This window comes from Microtus ochrogaster, chromosome 22 (assembly GCF_000317375.1).
Source record: "Microtus ochrogaster isolate Prairie Vole_2 chromosome 22, MicOch1.0, whole genome shotgun sequence".
Lineage (NCBI taxonomy): Eukaryota > Metazoa > Chordata > Mammalia > Rodentia > Cricetidae > Microtus > Microtus ochrogaster.
Window position 1 is genome coordinate 21,296,381 of NC_022023.1, and position 19,408 is coordinate 21,315,788.

The 19,408-nt window shown below is 40.7% G+C and overlaps 1 protein-coding gene across 1 annotated transcript in view; it reads left to right on the forward strand.

Moving 5' to 3' along the window:
* The window catches only part of Mctp2 (multiple C2 and transmembrane domain containing 2), a 172,322-nt gene that overhangs the window by 113,232 nt on the left and 39,682 nt on the right, over window positions 1-19,408 (forward strand). Inside the window, exon 17 of the mRNA XM_005357761.2 lies at window positions 17,805-17,927. Within this exon, the coding sequence (XP_005357818.1) occupies window positions 17,805-17,927 (123 nt within the window). The remainder of the gene's footprint in view (window positions 1-17,804; window positions 17,928-19,408) is intronic.

Genomic DNA, 19,408 nt, shown 5'->3' on the forward strand with positions numbered 1-19,408 from the left:
AGGGAGGGAGGGAGGGAGGGAGGGAGGAAAGAGAAGAGAAGAGAAGAGAAGGAAAAGAAAAGAAAAAGAAAAAACCCTGTTCTTCACTCATTGGTCTACAATCATCATTTCTGAAACATATTTTAAAATATGCCTTCCATTTTCAAACCAGCAGAATACTGAGTGTTTGCTAATAGTAATATTGCCCCTGTTCTGGATGGATCTAGATAGAGCATTCAGAAATAGTTTGTAAATTATTCCCCAAAATGAACTGTTTTCCTGAAAAATGAATACAGAAGGAATTTCTTTTTCAGAAGGAAATTCTATATGCTGTCTCTGCCACCCCCATTTTAGTTTGCGTGATAGGAACAAAAAGCATGTTGTGTTTGAATGTAGCTGCTGGAGCCCTCCTTAAATGGAGGACTCTCTTCGAGTATTCTTACTTTTGCCTTTTATTGTGATTTTTAAATTTTAAAAAAAATGTAACTGCTACCAAAGAATAATATTTATGTACTGCCCCTTACCCCCCGACACACACACACACACACACACACACACACCTTCCCCTGCACATGCACACAAAGACAAGTTGGAAAAAACAGAAAAAAAAAAGGAAAGAAAAAAAGAGGAAAGGACATAAAAAAGAACGGGCAAGCTGCTTGCTGCCTGTCTGCGTTATTTAAAATCCTGCAGGTGGCGGCAGAAGCCCACAAATGAGGAAAATCCCAAGGTACTTTTCTGTTGACTACGTGGGGATTTTAATTCCAGCAATTTATTTTTAATTTGATACAATAATCTGTAAACAGAAATTATTACATCCATTTAAAAAATTTAATTTCCATGTTGTGTAATTTTCTGCTCCGTTTTTGCAATCATTTTCTCTCACGTTATGTAGCCTGATTATGACCATGCAGAAGGGGTAGAATCTAGATCACTGTCAGAGTAGTCCAGATTTTCTGTGTCAATCACATGCCTTGCCTATTTGTATTGAATTTTATTTTTACATAACTTTTAGGTAAAGTTACACATTATTGCTTGTTTAGACAATCTCTTTCTCTGTCTCTGTCTCTCTCTCTCTCTTTTTCTGTGTGTATACAAAGACACATATTTAAATGTAATACTAAACTCAGTTGCTATAAGGGGTATTTTCTAACTTGCCTAATTAAGGTTAATTTCAATGTTCTCAGAATTATAGATTTCTTAAAAGATATTATCTCCTGTGAAAATTACAGCACAAACAATTGTCCTCAATTAGAAAATGTATAGCAGATATAAGAACATTTCAGTTTCTCTCATTGCTTCTTTTGGGGCATTAGGAACTGTAAAGGCAAAGTTAATGACTTAAAGAGTCAAGATTTCTTTCTCTCAAGCAGGTTAAGGTTCAGAAGTTCTTCAATTGCAGATTTTGCAAAGGCACATATTCATCTGCAATGTTTTAGTTTTCAGCGTGAAGACACTACTCTAGCGCGATTTGCTTGAGCATAAAGCTAATTTCGGCTCTCCTATTTTTTTGCAGCCTCATTTAAAAAATAAAACAAAACAAAATCCTTGCAGCGCACATTTTCTGAGTGAACTGACATGATTCTAAGGAAATGGAATTAGTTTGCTTTAATGCTTTAGGCTTTAGAAGTTGCATGTCATCAGCGGACAACTGTGATGGTCCTGGGGAAAATATCTGCATTTCTGTCGTCTTTCTTCAGAACTGTCTGCTAAGTCTTATGATAAAGTTCAAAACACAATAAGGTCTGGTCTACTGGTCCCTTAAATCCAGATCGTCTTGTAATAGAAAAGGGGGAGAAAAGAAAGAGAGAGAGAGAGAGAGAGAGAGAGAGAGAGAGAGAGAGAGAGAGAGAGAGAGAAGAAACCAGATTTCTTATATTCTGTTTCAATTGCTCTTTCAATTACTCATGAGGGAGACTAGGGGAAGGCAAGTCCGACCCCCTGAAAACCTATTTTACAGCCTCCGTATGAAGAATATTCAGTTCTCTGCTCTGTTAGCAGCTGACCAGAATCTAATCCATTAAAAATATGTCGTGGTAAGCAATTCTCGAAAATGTTTATAATAAATGGTGAAAGCCAAGCTTCCTCTGTGAGATTAGCAGGCAGCGAGGATGCCTTCATCGGGAAATAGGTTACTGCTTGACCAGTTGTCTTGCCCAGAAGCCTTCAGGATAGAAGTTGATTTTAAAGTACTAGGGTAAGGACTGTATGTGATCCCCGCCCCCGTCTTTTGCATGTAACTGTGCTGTCTATCACTCTTGCGAGGTTTCCTTCAGCAGATCTATTATGAAGCTAATTTTAAGGGCAAAAGCATGGTGTGTTTTTTTTGGGGGGGGGGTAATCCCATCCCTGTCTTGTGACCACCAAATGACCTATGCATATTCATATAACTCATTTACTTTTACAGAACCAGCCTGGTAGCTTGGAAAAAAAAAATGGGGAGGGTGTGGTATCTTGCTGAGGATTGTAGGGACAATCCAGCTCTCTGCTTGATTGAAGTCCAGCCTCTGCAGTGGTCACAGTTGCCCAAGAATAATGCTTTGGAGGTGGATGATACCTTTAGTATCAGGGGCCCGAGTGACTAAGAGATCAAATACACTGGCTAAAAAGCCTTAGGGAAGCATTATGTGTCTGAGGTCTGATCTATTGTCTGGGAGGTCGGGAATGTTAATGCACTCTGCAAAGATTACACACCCTCTCTAATTGCTCACGCACACCCTTACAGGATTTAAGCCATCAGAGGAGGTGGTGCTCCCTGGCAGTTTTTTTTTTTTTTTTTTTTTTTTTGTCTTCTGCTGCAGTTGAAGTGTATCTGTCTTCCCACCTAGACCACTCGATCCCCCACCAGGTTGGACGGCCCACGTCTCTAATGAGGGAGGAAGGAAACCAGAGATGATGCTTACAGCATGGTTCCTACTTGCTCTTTAAATCCCATGGAGTTTACCTTGTGAGGAGAGCGCCACTGTGCCCCATGGGGCCTTCACACAGGTCCAAAGCTCTGCACTGATTCCTGGCCCAGTGTGTTTTCACCATCTCTTCTCTGTGCCGAAATGCTGCCCGGCAGTTTGTATTGGGGTCCGATCAGTAGATCAGTTAAACAAGCATGGGGGGGGGGAGTGTGAGCGTTAATGTCTCTGGATTTCCTCCATTACCAAACCACACACGTACACAAATACACACCTACCTAGTACTGGTACTCTGAAACACACACTCACACGCGTAGGCGTGCATGCACACACAAGAACGCACACAGCCAGACAGATTCTAAAATGGTAACAAGACGGTTCCACAAATAGCACCTGATAGCTCTGTCCAGAAGGACACTGCAAATTTCACTTAGCATGCAAGCCCACTTCTACCAGCTTTGGGGTATGTTTATGGAATCTTGTATACCTGGGAGCCCATGAAGCAATGTGTGATGTGGGAGTGATTTCTTATTAATAAAGAAACTGCCTAGACCCATTTGATAGGCCAACCCCTAGGTAGGCGGAGTAAACAGAACAGAATGCTGGGAGAAAGAAGCTGAGTCAAGGAGTCGCCATGATTCTCCCACTCCAGGCAGACGCAGGTTAAGATCTTTCCTGGTAAGCCAGCTCGTGGGCTGCACAGATTAATAGAAATGGGTTAGGTCAATATGTAAGAGCTAGCCAATAAGAGGCTGGAACTAATGGGGCCAGGCAGTGTTTAAAAGAATACCGTTTCCGTGTAATTATTTCGGGACATAAGCTAAGCTAGCCGTGTGGGTGGCCGGGTGCTGGGGACGCAGCCCCGCTGCTCCTACTACTACAAATGTGATCATTCCTAAATGACAGCAAAAACCTAAAATGAAGGCTTGACTGATTCTTTCACAAGGCCGTTTAGGGAGCATTGGTATGGGTGTGTCACGTCTGTAATCTGTGTGGCTGTAGGAGTGGGGAGCGCAGGTCTCGATACCACCCTGGACGTTCTCTCCTCACTGGGCACCGTTGCATCACCGAGCGGTGCGGCTCCCTCTTAGAGCAGCCCCAGCTATGCATACGGCTTGCAAATATGGCCTGAAGCCCACAGTATACTATTTATGTCGTGTGCGAAAGAGACCTGGGAGGATTCCCCGGGATTCACGATGCTACTGAGTGATGGGTGGGGAAGGAATTTTTTTAAAAAAAGGAATCGTTGCTTTCCCCTTGGGATTTTCACACATCTCCTTCGACAACACGGCAGTGTACTCATCCCGAATAAAGCTGTCAGTGTGTGCATTGCGTGTGTGCCTTGAAGACGCTAAGCGGATGACAGGAGCAATTGCTTGAGGGAGGGCGCTTCTCCAGGCTCTCCGGCCTCTGCTGCTTCGACGTGGTGAACTTCTTCTCACACAGTTTTCTCTCTGTGTGTGTGTTATCTCTAACTGTGGGTAGATTGCACTGAATGTTTCATCTGTATATAAAAATTAAAAATTCAAACAAAAATCTGGCCCACATGAAGAACAGGCCCTTCGGGCATATGGTTCATTATGCATATTTGTTTAATTACTCAAACACTTGTGATGGCTTTTCTGCCCTCGCTTTCAACTTCCAAAGTTGGAGCTCCTCTATTGCTCGGAGAATGCAGCGCCGAACTCCGTTTTGAAGGTGGGAGGGGGGGGGAAGAAAAGAAAAGGAGAAGCAAAAAGACCCTTTGAAGAAACGATGTAGTTCACTCAGAAGAGGTAGATTTCTTCTTGATATGCAGCGGACAGGAGCTGGCATTCCTCCCCTCCTCTGGCTCCCCTCATCTTGCTCTCTCTTGCCCAGTCTCACCACTGCCCCACCCCCAGCTCCCCGGAGCTGCTCTTACTGCTGAGAGTTCATACAGCTATGAACAGGGAGGTGAGGTGAGACTAAAGATGCAGGTTTCTGGCATGTTGGTTCGCTGGGAGTAACTCAGGGAACGGGAGGATGGAGCTGTCTGCATTTTATCGGTTAGAATGTGGCCGCTATGAAAATGTGACTTTAATTGATTTTTGAGGGCAAACAGGTGGCGATGGTTTAGACAGTCCCTGGTCTCGGTGTCACTCCTAATTTGAGGCTGTACAGGGAGTAGCTCTGTTAAGCAGTCTCCTGGCTTTGGTGCTACCCGGACATCTGCCTCTCGGCTTTTAAAGATACCCTGGAAATAGTTGCATTTCTTGATCTTTTCAAAGGGTTCTGTTTCTAAGCTAGTTGCAAAAAAAAAAAAGGGACTTTATTTTCTACTCTTGCTATTAAATGTAATATTAAAAAAAAATCTCAGCGTGGATGCTATTGTGTGGCCCAGTGAGTCACACAGTACACCCTTTAGTCCATCCAGCTTTACTTGTGAGTGTTCACTGCAAGGAGTTAATGGTCTGGTTTGAGGCCTCTGGCTTCTGCTACACCTCCATTCTGGGTCCTCACTGGGATTCCTCTTGGATATCGTATTATTGCCTTGTGTCCTGGGGATCCTACGGCTTTAGTTCTGCAGGTCAGGCCCCTTCTCATGCTCTAGCAGTTTAGAGATGAGGTGGGGATTGGGGTGGGTTACCTCCTAGTCTTATTTTTTTGTTGTTATTTAATTTATTTTTTGCTTGTTTGTTTATTTTTGTTTTGTTTTATTATTTGGTTTTACTTTTAAAGTTTGGGTTTTTTTTGGTGGGGGGGGAGGCTGCAAGGGCAGAGAATACAAGCGAGGACATGGAGAGATGAGCGGGATTGGGTTGCATCATGTGAAATCCACAAGCATTCAATAAAAATTTTTTAAAGAGTAGTATTTTTGTCCTTTGGTGTAACAAACACATTCGATAGAATTCAGAAGATGTTTAAATAGGATCCTCGTTGTCTCCCTTCATCTAGGCAAAGGCCCGTTTCTTTTTTTACATGATGCGACAGATTTTCCGCCTGCTAGGTCACAGTTGAATGTGTGCTTATTCTGTTTTGACTAGACTTGAACTTTCCTGTTGGTGAGGAAAAGATTTCTGGGTTGAATATAGACAGGGGTATGGGTACTGTGCTGTGAGGCCTTTTGGATGGTTTCCTGATTTACAAGGGAATCCTTACTTCAGGAGGGGATTTCCTGAGCTCCTGCTGATGCATAGTTTAAAACCTCCTGAATGTGCCTATCTGAGAAAGGCCAATCCCAAATCTGGGCAACACATATGTCTTCAGTGTCAGGTATGGGAGGCTCTGACGCAAGCACAATTTTCCTTTCTAATTAATCAAAAACAATACTCAAAGAGGCACTCCGAAACATACGTGGTAGAATTGCGAAAGAAATTCTACTTCGCTACACAACACACCACTCACTGCTCACTCTGGGAGAGGCCCTTGTAATTCAGCAGACTCAATGTATCCTAAGCAGGTTTGGTGCAGATGCCCTATATAGTCCTGCTGCTTTCAGTCCCAGAAGCTAAGCTGCAGATGGGGTCGTTCAGCCAAGGGAACCCCTGGGCTCTCGTGTCCCACTCCTGCTAACCATCAGCTTTACCTAGTTGATATTGAACCTGCCCATACCTTGTCTTTCTTCTGATCATTCTAGGAACCTGAAGGACCAAGGACTGTTAATGGTTCAACTTTAGTCATAGTGACAGCGTGCTGGTCTCTGACTTTGGACAGAGAGCCCTTTCCCAACGAGCCTTGTCCAGCTGCAGTATGATTAGAGTGGACCTCTTTCATCCCCTCCAGTGGGGATACCAAGCAGTCTAAAACAGTGCTTCCGAAAGGAGCGAGACCCTCACCAGTTCACACAGGGGAACTCTTGGGTTTTGACCTCTTCGGATACCCAAGCTTCGTCGAAGAATACATAGAGATGTAAGAAGTTTCCATCCCTTTCTTGAATGAGAATAGGAAACTTGCTGATGACAGTGAAAATAATGTATTTCTCGAAATCAGGCTCTCAACTGCTCAATTACTGACTTTGACAAAAATTCATAATGAGAAATTTATTGTCTGATTGTAGACTTGAAATTATGAATATTGCAGGGGAGAGCCAGCAGTTACTGCGCACTAGATACATGTCTTTCCTTTCCTTCAGTTTAGTGGTCAGTCCTTTATGTGTGATGTGGAGATTGTTTTGGGACCATGAGTGAAATGGGAAGCATCAAGAACTGTACAGCACACAAGGGCCATAAACATCATGCAGACATCACAGACATCAAAGTGAGGCTATTTTCCCAGAAAGAACATGGGGAGATTACTGAATGAGAAATGAGCATATCGGTGGCATATTCCTGTAATCTAGGACTTGGGAAATGTGTGGATTATATGCATGAGTGATTAACTCTGAGTTTTCAGTAAGAAAAGCACTGCTGTTGCGTGAAGGGAAGAAATCAAAGCACTTCCCCTAGGAGTCAGTTAACTAAGAGCAAGTGCGGATTTGAACTCTCTACTTCATGCTCCCCGTGGTTTCTGCCCTCTCTCTGTTGAATGAGTCTGCATCTGTACCTGCATCTGTATCTCTGTCCATCCCCTTCTATCTGTCTGGAGAAGAAATAGGATACTTTACTGAAATACTTAACAATTTTACAAGGGCTTAAATCATTGACTCCAAATGATCCCAGCTGACCCAGATAACGAACATCAATGTTGGTCAACCATTATCAAAAATTGTTGCTTTCATTTTTTCTGGTTTGTTTCATGAAGTTGATTTCAGCCTCTGTATTTGAAACTTTCAAGAAATGATGCGCATGCATTTTCTGGGCTAGGGGCCTAGGAGATGCCTAATTTAAGATTGCAGCTATACATTAGCGTAGGTTATCAAAGTTGATCGCATGGAAATCCAAGAGAAGTAAGGTTGATTGCTACAGAGTTCTCTTAAAGGCAGGTTAAACAGGCTAAGTAAACACAAGGATAGCAGTCTTTAGCTTAAGTGACTCCAAGGTGTATTATTAACTTTGGCTGTGAGATCCAGCTCAAATTGCAGCCTCTTAGGATGTAAGAGATATTGTCAGAATATTGCATCTCCACAGGGAGGAAGAGACAGAAATACCACTGCGAAGTGGAGGCTATAACTAGTTTATATAGTGAGTTCCAGGTTGGGTAGCTCTGCAGAACCCAGATTAGAATGGAAACAAGCTGTATAATGTGATAATATGGCCACTCCATGGTATGCTTAAGGGGAAGGCTTTTATTATAGATATAAGAGAAAGACATCCAGAGGAGAAGAAGGAGATAGAACATGGCCAGCAGACTGAACCTGGTCATGAGAGAAGCAGGAGGGAGGTGGGGGAGGGGGATAGAGCAAAACAGTAGCAGGAACATAAGGTGTTGGGGGAGAGAGCCCCTTGTTCATCCCGGCCACCCAGAACCAAAATAACCACATAGAAACTGTATTAATTAAATCACTGTTTGGCCCATTAGCTCTAGCTTCTTATTGGCTAACTCTTGCATCTTAATTTAACCCATTTCTATTAATCTGTGTATCGCCATATGGTAGTGGCTTACCAGCAAAGTTTCAACATGTCTATCTCCAGTGGCAGCTCCATTGTATCTTCCTAAGTCTGCCCTTCTTCCCAGCATACAGCCTAGCTTTTCCCGCCTAGTTCTGTTCTTCCCTGCCATAGGCTCAAAGCAGTTCTTTATTCCTTAGCCAATAAAAGCAACACAGAGACAGAAGGATCTCCCACACCAAGAAGGAGTAGCTGTGGTGGTGATGAGGGAAGCCCAGTGACCTGGAGGGACTCTAAGGTAGGGGAGGAGATGGGAAGGGGTAGGATGGCTAGTATGGACTTTGAAATGTACAACTGGTACTTGTGATACTGAGGAACCCAGAGGCCAGTATATACTTTGGTATGCTCATAGACACCACCATAGGCAGCCATTTGTCCCTTCTTCAAGTGAGAAGAGGAAATGACTTCTTTTAGTGGGTGGGGGAGGAAGAGACTAGCTTCACAGATTCCTGAGGGATGCTGGCTTTTGTCTAACCTACAAAAGTCTTCCCTTTTATAGTCCAGGTTGAACTTATTCATATATATTTGAGATACCTTTTGGTATTTGGGGAAATGGAGTTTCCTTTGGACCTAGCCATCCTCAGATGTCACATATGCCCACTTTCCAAGGCACCAACATACCCCTCATTGAGTCACGTTGGCGTGGCATTAGGAGTCCATACACTCCACAGATTTTCAAGCCCTGCTCCTGGTGTCATGGTAGTAAAAGCCCACAGTTCAGCTTGTGGTGCAGATTTCCTCCAGACCACTGTGCTCTTTTCACACCCTTATACCATGGCCCTACTGCAGATGAGTGACCACAAGTAAAACTTGCCTAGATCTTTATTGCGGTGTTTACATTTTGATCTCCCAATTCGATTCAACCAGTGTTTGTGTATCTGTGACGGGCTAATTCCATCTTTTGTTTACTATGATACACTGATACACAGACAAAAAGTCATTTATGATCTCTTAATCCAAAGAACAGATAATTCTGAAGTTAAAAATACACATGTACAAAAGTAACCATGATACAATAAAAGTCTATGTGCTTCTTCTCTGGTAGAAAAGCATGGTGTGTTCCATGTAGAACAAGTGGTGAAAAGGGAAAATGAATGTTCCTGGGGATAATTTAAATAAACACACTGGGAAGAGAAACAGAGGAGGTTACTTTTGAGTTGCACAGATTTATATCTTGGAATTTAGAGGCTAGGGTAGGATACACAGAGAGGGTAAGTACTGAAAACTGCAAGTTTAGGCCATTATTTGATTTAATGGGCCTTGACTAGCAAACTAAGAATTCTCCATACTTAGTCTAAAACTCTGTAGGGTGGGAAGATGTAACAGGCTGTGAGCAGGAGGACAGCATGCTGAGCACTAAGACTTTGTTGATGATGTTGGTCCTCTTGTGAAAGAGATCTGGGGAAAAGCATTATGAATCATTTAGGAAATAGAAACATTAAATAATCTGGGTCTAGACTCAGAAGCTGGGAAATGGTTCGGGTTACATTTGGTCCACTGTGGCTGAGTATGCGTCCATGGAAAGGAACCAATTGACTATTACAGAATGATTGAAGCAGTTAGTTATATTTAAATGTATGGGTTTATATCACGGACATTTAAAAATACAACTTCTCTTTGTGAAATATATTTAAATCTCACAAAAACAAAAACATTTTGTAAAGAGTTTCAATAACCCCTGCTTTTTCTTAGTGATACCATATATAATCACAAATGTACCATGTCTGAATTGGGATTCTGATATTATTAACTCCAGTGTGAGACTGATTCCTCTTTTTCCAGTTGTGGCGTGTGCTGGGTAGTTTCAGTGAGCTCTTCCTACAGTAGGCAAGGAAAGAATGCCATCCTCACGATGTTGAACTGTCCCAGTGACACACAGGGCCTCTCTCATGTTTCTTCTTGGTCACCTCTCACTATTTCCCATCACTGTACTACTGACTCATGGACTGTGAGAAAAAAAATCATAGAGTATGGTACCCATTAAGATGAACTAGATTCATTCTGTTTAGTGACCTGAAGATCCATTCCAGTTCTGTGTATCAAGAAGTCATCCATCTCGCCATCTCTTAACTGCTTGGAGGGCTGGACAATGACAGACTTAAATTTACATAAATAATTAGATAGTGCTCAAAATGGGCCCTTTGAGAGGAGTGGTGTTTTAAGTTATCCACTCCCAGAATTCCTCACCTGGGATTCCCATACTATTCATCCATTTTACCTGTTTGATCAACGTGGATGTTTTGGTCCATAACCATGCCAGTGAGTTTTAGTTCTGAAGTGGCTGTAAAATGGCCAGAGCTTCATGGGTTAATGTATTACTACAGGAAAAGAGAAGGCTTCCATGTGTCAGGTAAATTTGGGAAATAATGTCAGGGTTTAACTTCATGTAATTAATGTGACGGAATCCTTATTCCTTCTCCATTCATAGAAGAGTTCTCAGCACTGAGTGACATTCCTTCCACTTGACTGTGGTTTTGCCACGAAAGGCCATTCCTATCTACTTTATTCAACATTGCCTAATTTTGGAAGGTTTGATAGAGGAAGTGATGTGAGATTTGATGTCTTCTTCTGCGACTTGAAGAACAATCCAATCAGCATTACTTTTGATGGCCATATTGTTCTGTAATTTTCTGAGTTATTTCCCCCTCAGTAAAATGAACAATCTTTCCTACAATGTGATAACTAGTCAGTAGGGTATTAAGCATCCAACCCAGTACAAACTCACTCTTTCCATGTTCTATAAATCTATTATAAGACATCTTCTGCAATAGGGTCTTAACATCAAGTTCTAGAGGGTAACCAAAACTAAGGGCAATATCTTGTCATGTTTGGTTGTGGTCTGCATGATCCCGCTGACCCAAAACTACAAGACACATAACTTGTTCCTATCATTAGACCTTTTATTTGACAGCCTATGATGTGGATTTTTCAGAAGTGTTTAGTGTTGTTTATCCCTCCCCATAATCCCTACTTGACCCTCCTTGTTCCCCAGACACACTTGGGTTTTGTAGCTCCATTGTTTCCCCATTTCCCCTTCATGCCACATGCCTTCCATCTTATCTCCCTCGAAAACATGGCTCCTTTCTCATTTCTTGACTCGTATGATCATGCCAATTTAAATACATATATCCAAAGAGTCAATGATAGCATCCACAGATGAGTATAAAAAAGGTATTTATCTATCTGGATCTAGATTCTCTCACTTTAAATGACTATTTTCAGATCTGGCCATTTACCTGGGGATTTTACAATTTCACATTTTTATAGATGACACAAGATAATGCATCATTGTATAAATGCATCACATTTTGACATCCTGTTTATTCATTACTCATACAATTTATTGAGTCGTTTCACAAATTCAGAGATGTCCGTCTATGCTGACTCACTCCTTTTGCTTGGAGCTACAGTGGGAATGTATGGAGGAGAATGATTCATCTTGTGGTTTCTAAGAAACAAAAAGAGAGACACACAGGAGCCATGGTCTCAATATAACCTCTGAAGACATACCCCAGTGACGTACCTTCCTCTCTAAGGCCCTGACTTCTGAGTGTTTTTTCACCTCCACATAGTACCATGAGCTGGGATCCAAGCCTCTTTCTACACGTGCTTCCTTGGGAAAAAAATCATGGTCTGCTTATAAATGGTTATCAACAACTTCCTATGTGTTTCTATAAAAGACCAATACAGGTATTCATCTGTATTGGTCTTTTATAGATTACCATACATACATCAGAGATACATCATTAGACTTAGTATAGATTTTTTGATTTCTGCTTTATCTATAGAAATATTTTTGCTAAAGTCATGATTTTATTCTTTCACATCAGAGTAAAACTATTTGTTTTCCAGGGAAACAGAATAAGACAAAACCAATATTGCAAGTAATAGACCCAAACCTAGATTTTTTACACCAAATCATATAAATCCTAACTCACAGGTTTTTGCTGTGTTCTACTTATGGTCCAGATTATTTTGCTACGAATTTTTTTTTTTTTTTTTTTGGTTTTTTCGAGACAGGGTTTCTCTGTGGTTTTGGAGCCTGTCCTGGAACTAGCTCTTGTAGACCAGGCTGGTCTCGAACTCACAGAGATCCGCCTGCCTCTGCCTCCCAAGTGCTGGGATTAAAGGCGTGCGCCACCACCGCCCGGCTTTTGCTACATAAATTTATACTTTATTTTTATGTAAAGTGTTGTATGTTTACATTGGCCTATGTGATTATCTTCCCTGTCCTTTAAAACTCTACCTTTGAACCTTCTCAGGGCTCACTTCCAGGTCCTTTTTCTGTATGTTTGTTTCCTTGCAAGGTTATCCCATTTGATGCTGTTGCATGCTATCTGGAGACTGATAATACACAAACTTATGTCTATAGCCATTGCTTTTATCTTGAATTCTAAACCACATACTAGTGTCTACTTCAATCCCAAACCTGTGCTTCCAATTGATCAACCAATAGATACATACATTCTTCAATTGTTCAAGCTCCATTCCACGTCATCCTCAGCAGTCATTCTTGTTTTTATGCTTCCTCTGGGCCATTCTCTCTAAATATGTATCTTTACACATATCAATAATGTCTGTAGTTTCTAATGATTACCCAAAGGGTCCTTTGTTGAGAAAGACCATTGCTTTGGGGAGGAGAAGAATACAGCGGAGAGGCGTGTTAACAGAGGGAACAACTACCTGAAGTATCTTGGATTTGAAAAGGAGAAATAGTTAAGGCACATAAAAATGACAGAAAAAATCTTAACACTTGAAGGGTTCTGTGTGTCATTTGTCATCTTAAAATATCTAGTTATATTAAACTATAACACGTGTCATAAGGTGTTGAAGAATGCTTATGTGATGTCACAATAGCCTAATTCCAAAATCTGACAACGACACAAAAATCAAGCACTATGTCATTGGAATCAATGTAAAGCTTCTTTTGTCTTTACGAATTCAGTACAATAACATATATTAAGAGACAGTCAGGCTTCAGTGAAGGCGTTTCCCCAAATGAATAGATTTTTTTTTTCAAACTCTTGTTTAGGTTAAATATATCCTATGAAGGTGTTAAAATGAGAAAGGTAAAATTCTTCTCCAGAAGACGCCAAAAATGAAAAGTAAACAACCCCAAAGCTATCAATTAGCCACCATCCATTACTGATTTACTAAATAACACTCCTGAAATAAACCCTTATTAGAATGGATGGAAGTCTTATTGTTTAAAAATGTTCCATTAAATTTGAAGCAGACGCAAAGGGGTGCTTTTAGAACATCTGAGAGATGTGAGCAGTAATGAGGGGAGTACCTCGATGAAATTCCCCATATTAAAACTAAATAGATTTGTGCATATTCCTAATATGATATTATTTATACAGTGGAAGCTAAAAGCAAACACCTTGCTTAATGGTAGAAGAATGAAAAAAAAAGGACAATTTTCATTACAGTTTGGAATTTGGCAATAATATCTCTCCTAATAATATCTCTTTATGTAGGAGCAATGAAATTAAGCAAGAAAAACCAAGTTACAAACACAAGGAAGGAAGAAACAGAACAAATTTCTTATACATAGCTCATGTGTGTAGTGCCTGCACTACGGGACAGTACGCTAGCCAGAAACTAAGCTGGGGACTTAAAATTTATGCACACAGAGACACAGGAACATGGGTCATCTTTGATACAACAATGCCAAGTTTATTGTGCGCCAGGGAAGCTTATATAGGGATCCTTAACTGATAGCGATGCCCCAGCTCTCGGGATCTTTCAGCTGTAGGCCTTACCTCACCAGAACCCAATCCCCTGCTTTCAGGGTCTTGTGCTCAGAGCAGCTGCAGGCACAGGTAAACAAGTTGTTTTGCTCAGTTCACTCCAGCAGGCAAAGGGTCTGAGGCAGGCAAAGAAAGTCAAGGGACCAGGGGGCTGCAGCCCCCAACACATGTGAATATATTTTAGAAATCCCAGATTAATTAAACAAAATACTATTTGAATCAACAAGAAAAACTTCCACAAGGTTGCTAATTTTTAAAATGAATATATTCAAGTTAGAGATTTTGCATGTAATTATAACCAGATTTTGGAAAGAAAAACATTTAGGATGCGGAGTAAACAAAACTAAAAGAATTAAGTGGTATTTAATAGTTGTAAAGTTTTTAAATTTTAGGTAAAATGTGTCTTCAGCATTTAAACATTATTGGTTTCGGTTAGGAAGTTTTTATGTTTATGATGAAATAGTCTTACTTGAATTTTTCTGCACACTGAAAGCTGATACATACAGATCATGTGACTCATCTCATAAACTATGTGTGACAGTGTGCCTCATGTTTTGTAGTGATTTCCCCAAGAGGGCATTCCTGTGCTCTCACGCTTTGATTCCTTGGAGGTAGCACCCTGTCTCTTGCCCGTGTTTCTCACCCAATTCTGCAGCTTAGGGCCTGAAACTCTCGCTCATCCATCCACAGCAAAGGATACATGTCTCCAAGGCTGAGACTGATTGCTCCAGGTGATGCATGTCTTGTATTACATCAGAAGTTATATCTAATTATTTTCTAAGAGCCCTAAAATTTCATAGCTTTCTCATTTGAGGGTTCTTCAAGGGATTTTAGAAACATACATGTATATAAAATACCTGTAGTTTGAAATATTGATAACCGTTCTCCCTAGTTCAAATTATTTTTACTGATGGCAGTATTTGGCCTGTGACCGTAGAATCTTTTAGCCGGCTCTCCAATTTTTGACACATAAAAATTCAGAAGCAACAATATTAAATAGGGCTGTCAGGAAAGTGATGTTATGAAATATGACAATATTCTCACTTTGCAGAACATGACCTGCTAATTCTGCCTATATTCTTTTTATTCTGTTATAGTCTCTAAGAGTTCATTGTGTATGCATCTGTGCCCACATCTATACCTTTTGGGAGCTGTTTCTAAATTTAATCCCTTTCAACGTTATATTTTTACTTCTTTGAGGATTTCATACATTTATTTAGATCCTCACCCTAACTCCTTTGAGATCTACTCCCCCATCTCAACTTTGTGGACTTAAAAAGAAAAAAATGAGTTCAGTTTGTGCTCCATGGACTCTAAAGTGTGGGTCCATGGACTGGAGTGTACCCAACCTACCAGGGACCAGAGGCCACAACCTTTAAGAAAACTGAGTTTTCTTCCCCAGAAGCCATTGATTGATTATCTTCAGCTAGGGCCTTTGTGAGGTCATCCGTGCAACAATCCTGCCATATCCAGAAGACACTGTTTCGTTCCAGTGTCCATAAACTGTGACTCTTACAGTCTGCCTTGACACCTCTTCTGCAGTGGTCCCTGAGCTTTGGGGTAAAGGTCTGTGATAGAGATAATCCATTTGTGACTTAATAACCCACTGGCCCCTGTTCTCTGCACTTTGACAAGTTGTTAGTTTCTGCACTAACCAATGTCACCCAAATGAAGAAGTGTCTCTGATGGTATCTGAGAGCTACGCTAATTTATGGCTGAAGTATGAATCTAGAATGGACAGTTTGAAACTCACCCGTTTACTAGAGTAATAGCAATAGGCTATCCCTAGAGCCTATGATCTCTCCAATAATGTGCTCTTGTTTAGATCTGTATTCCTAAACAAGTGTTTCTTCCTGCGGAGAGGGTCTTAAAACAAGTCAGAATATAGCTGGTTGCTCCTCCAATGTTGGTGCCGCTATTGTATGATAAGCATATTTTGTTAGCCTGGTCATTTTTGTAGCTCAAAGGGTTAACAGCTTGATACACGTGTTGATTGGTGGCTATAGTACCCAAGCAGCCTGCATAGTGCCTTCCAATATTATGAAATCCAGCCATCATGAATAACACTTCCTGGTCAATACCACATTTATTTCTCCATGTCCCATTCCATGTCTGTGTCCCATGAAGTTGTGTCTTCAGCAATAGACTTTTCCCATTAAGTTCTGCTTAGCAGCCAGGAGCAGTGACAACACACTGTATCATTTTACTATCTGTAGACATTCCCTCACCAACAGCTTGGGAGAAGGATCCCACACCTGGCAAAGGGCTTTATATTTTTTTTGGTGACCTAAGGTTTCTAAGAAGAACATTATCCCTTGTATAAGGAAACTTCATTTTTATTTCTTTCTATCTATGAATGTATATATTTATGTATGAATGTATATATGTATGTATATTATCATCTATCTATCCATCTATCTGTCTATCTATCTATCTATCTATTCTCTACCTATCTACATCTATCTATTATCTCTTCATCCATCTAGCTACCATTTATATATCTGTCTATCTATCTATATAGCAATCATCTATTTCAATCATCTGTTTCAAACAGTGGATATATTTATGTATGAATGTATATATGTATGTATATTATCATCTATCTATCTATCTATCTATCTATTCTCTACCTATCTACATCTATCTATTATCTCTTCATCCATCTAGCTACCATTTATATATCTGTCTATCTATCTATATAGCAATCATCTATTTCAATCATCTGTTTCAAACAGTGGATATATTTATGTATGAATGTATATATGTATGTATATTATCATCTATCTATCTATCTATCTATCTATCTATCTATCTATCTATCTATCTATTCTCTACCTATCTACCATCTATCTATTATCTCTTCATCCATCTATCTACCATCTATATATCTGTCTATCTATCTATATAGCAATCATCTAGAGTGTTTCAAACAGTGGATATCATTTTTCAGTTATCCGCAGTTTTAGTTATCCTCCCCTCAGCCGGATTCTCTCCCCTCCCTTATCATTCCTCTCCTTCCCCCTGACTATGCTCTCTTTCCCCTTAACATCTCTTGTGTTCTAATAGCCACTCTTCCCTAAGATCTCCCCAACACCCTCAACCAGCGGTCCCTTTCCAGTTCCCTGATACTCCAGGCTAAACACGCAAATCTAAAGAGCTGACAGGAAGATTCATGTGAGCACATGTAACATCTTTGACCTTCTGTGTCCAGCTATGTCACTTAGTGTACTTCCCAGTTCCGTTTATTCACCTGCACATTTCATAACTCCATTTATCTTTACGGCTGAATTAATTCCATTGTGTATAGGCAGCACATTTCCATTATCTATTCACCAGTTAAGCAACATCTAGGTTATTTTCATGGGTCATCTACTGTGAATAGTAGACCAGCTATGAGCATGGCTGAGTATGTGTCTCTCTAACAGGAAATACAACCCTTTGCGTAAATGCCAGTAATAGTATGGCTTGGGCATATAGTTGATCGGTTTCTAGGTATTTTAGGAACTGCTGCACTGGTTTCCACGGTGGCTGCATCCATTTACACTTTCACCCTGTTTGAGCAATCCCTAAATTTACTGTCACTCTGTCAGTGAATCAACAACGTGAAATTCCCATCCTCTGATCCAAGAGTCATGGACTCTCGTTTATTTTCCCGGCAGGTGTTTTTGGTCACTGTCTGGAATTTTGAACTCTACATGATCCCTCTGGCATTGTTGCTGATCTTTCTGTACAACTTCCTCAGACCCATGAAAGGGAAGGCCAGCAGCACACAGGACAGCCAGGTAAGCAAAGATTCCCGGAGTTCTTCCAACTCCAGGCTGAGGACTAAGATAGCAGCAAGACCTGTCCCATGACTAAGTCATGCTCCAATCTACTGTTTGAGGCATGAAGAATGAGATACAAGTACAGTTTCCAGAAGAGGTATTTTATCTCATATGTTCTGGAATCTTCCTTTTTCTGGGGACTCATAGTCCCACATCTCAGCTGATGTTCTTGATATGAGAGGCACTCTCTGGATCTCCGTTGTCATTTCCTCCCTAGAAATCTGTACATCTATCTGGTTTTTCATAGAGATCCTGGGAATTACGTTCTAAACACTAGAGGAAAAATCTATGGTGGTTCCTTGGGCCTACCCAGCATACTGTAGCACTCTCTGGACAGCTGGGTTAGACCATTGGTCCTTTTGAAGTTTATCCAGGGATTACCAACTTCCAGGGTACTCAGCAAGTGGGTGGGAATAACTCCCATCATCTACTCCCAAGTGCTGTGATATCTTCCATTGGCCCTCAAAAAATCCTTTTATGTGGATGGACACATGGTCACTTCTGAAGGAAATTCCTTGGTGCCTACTGCTTCCCTGTCCTCCCGGCACTTATCAACCTCCCAGCCCAGAGGGTATTTTTTATCTGTTCTAAGTGAACAGGTACTTGTCTCTAGTAACTAGCTTTAGAAATAAATGTTGATATTTTTGATCTAAGAAACAGCTTTTAAAATCAAAAGCTCTAAAATTTCATTGCCCAGTAAATTTCTTTCTAGAACTGGCATCTAGACATGATTTTTTAATGATTCAAATGCAAACCATTGCCACATGGTTTTATATTCTCATTTTAAAGCTAATATTTGAAAGAATAGATATTGAAAGGCTTTCCTGGTTTCATTTAGCATGGAGAAAAGGTAGAAATACACATAAATCCATTTTTTGTTAGTTGGTTCTTTTATTTTACCACTACTAAATAATCAAAAAAAGTACAAGAGAACTTTGTTTACCCCTGCTAACTTGTCCCCACTGCATTCCAATGTATCTTTCGGTTTTTATGAGGGATGAATAAGTTAACCCCTACACAGAGAGTGTCAGACAGACCAACGGCTGATGGTCATGAGGATGAACAGACTTAAGAAAGCACCAGCCTGAGGGAGGTTACATTGGTGACTGCTCAGAAATTTGGAGGTATAGAGTAGAGCTCTCTGGTCACCCCCAAACCACTTCTTGTGTCAGTCATAATGCAGAAGATTGCTTTAAGCTGCTGGAATGGAACTAAATAGGAAGTCTGATCTTCGTGTGGTTATGTAGAAAGAAGTCTTCATGTTGAAAAATATTGCTTTGAAAAAATGGTTTTCTAATGCTGAATGTTCTTCCCCTGCTCCTGCGCCCTTCTGGTTATAGCAACTTACGATAATTTTCTCTTCTCTTCTCTTCTCTTCTCTTCTCTTCTCTTCTCTTCTCTTCTCTTCTCTTCTCTTCTCTTCTCTTCTCTTCTCTCCT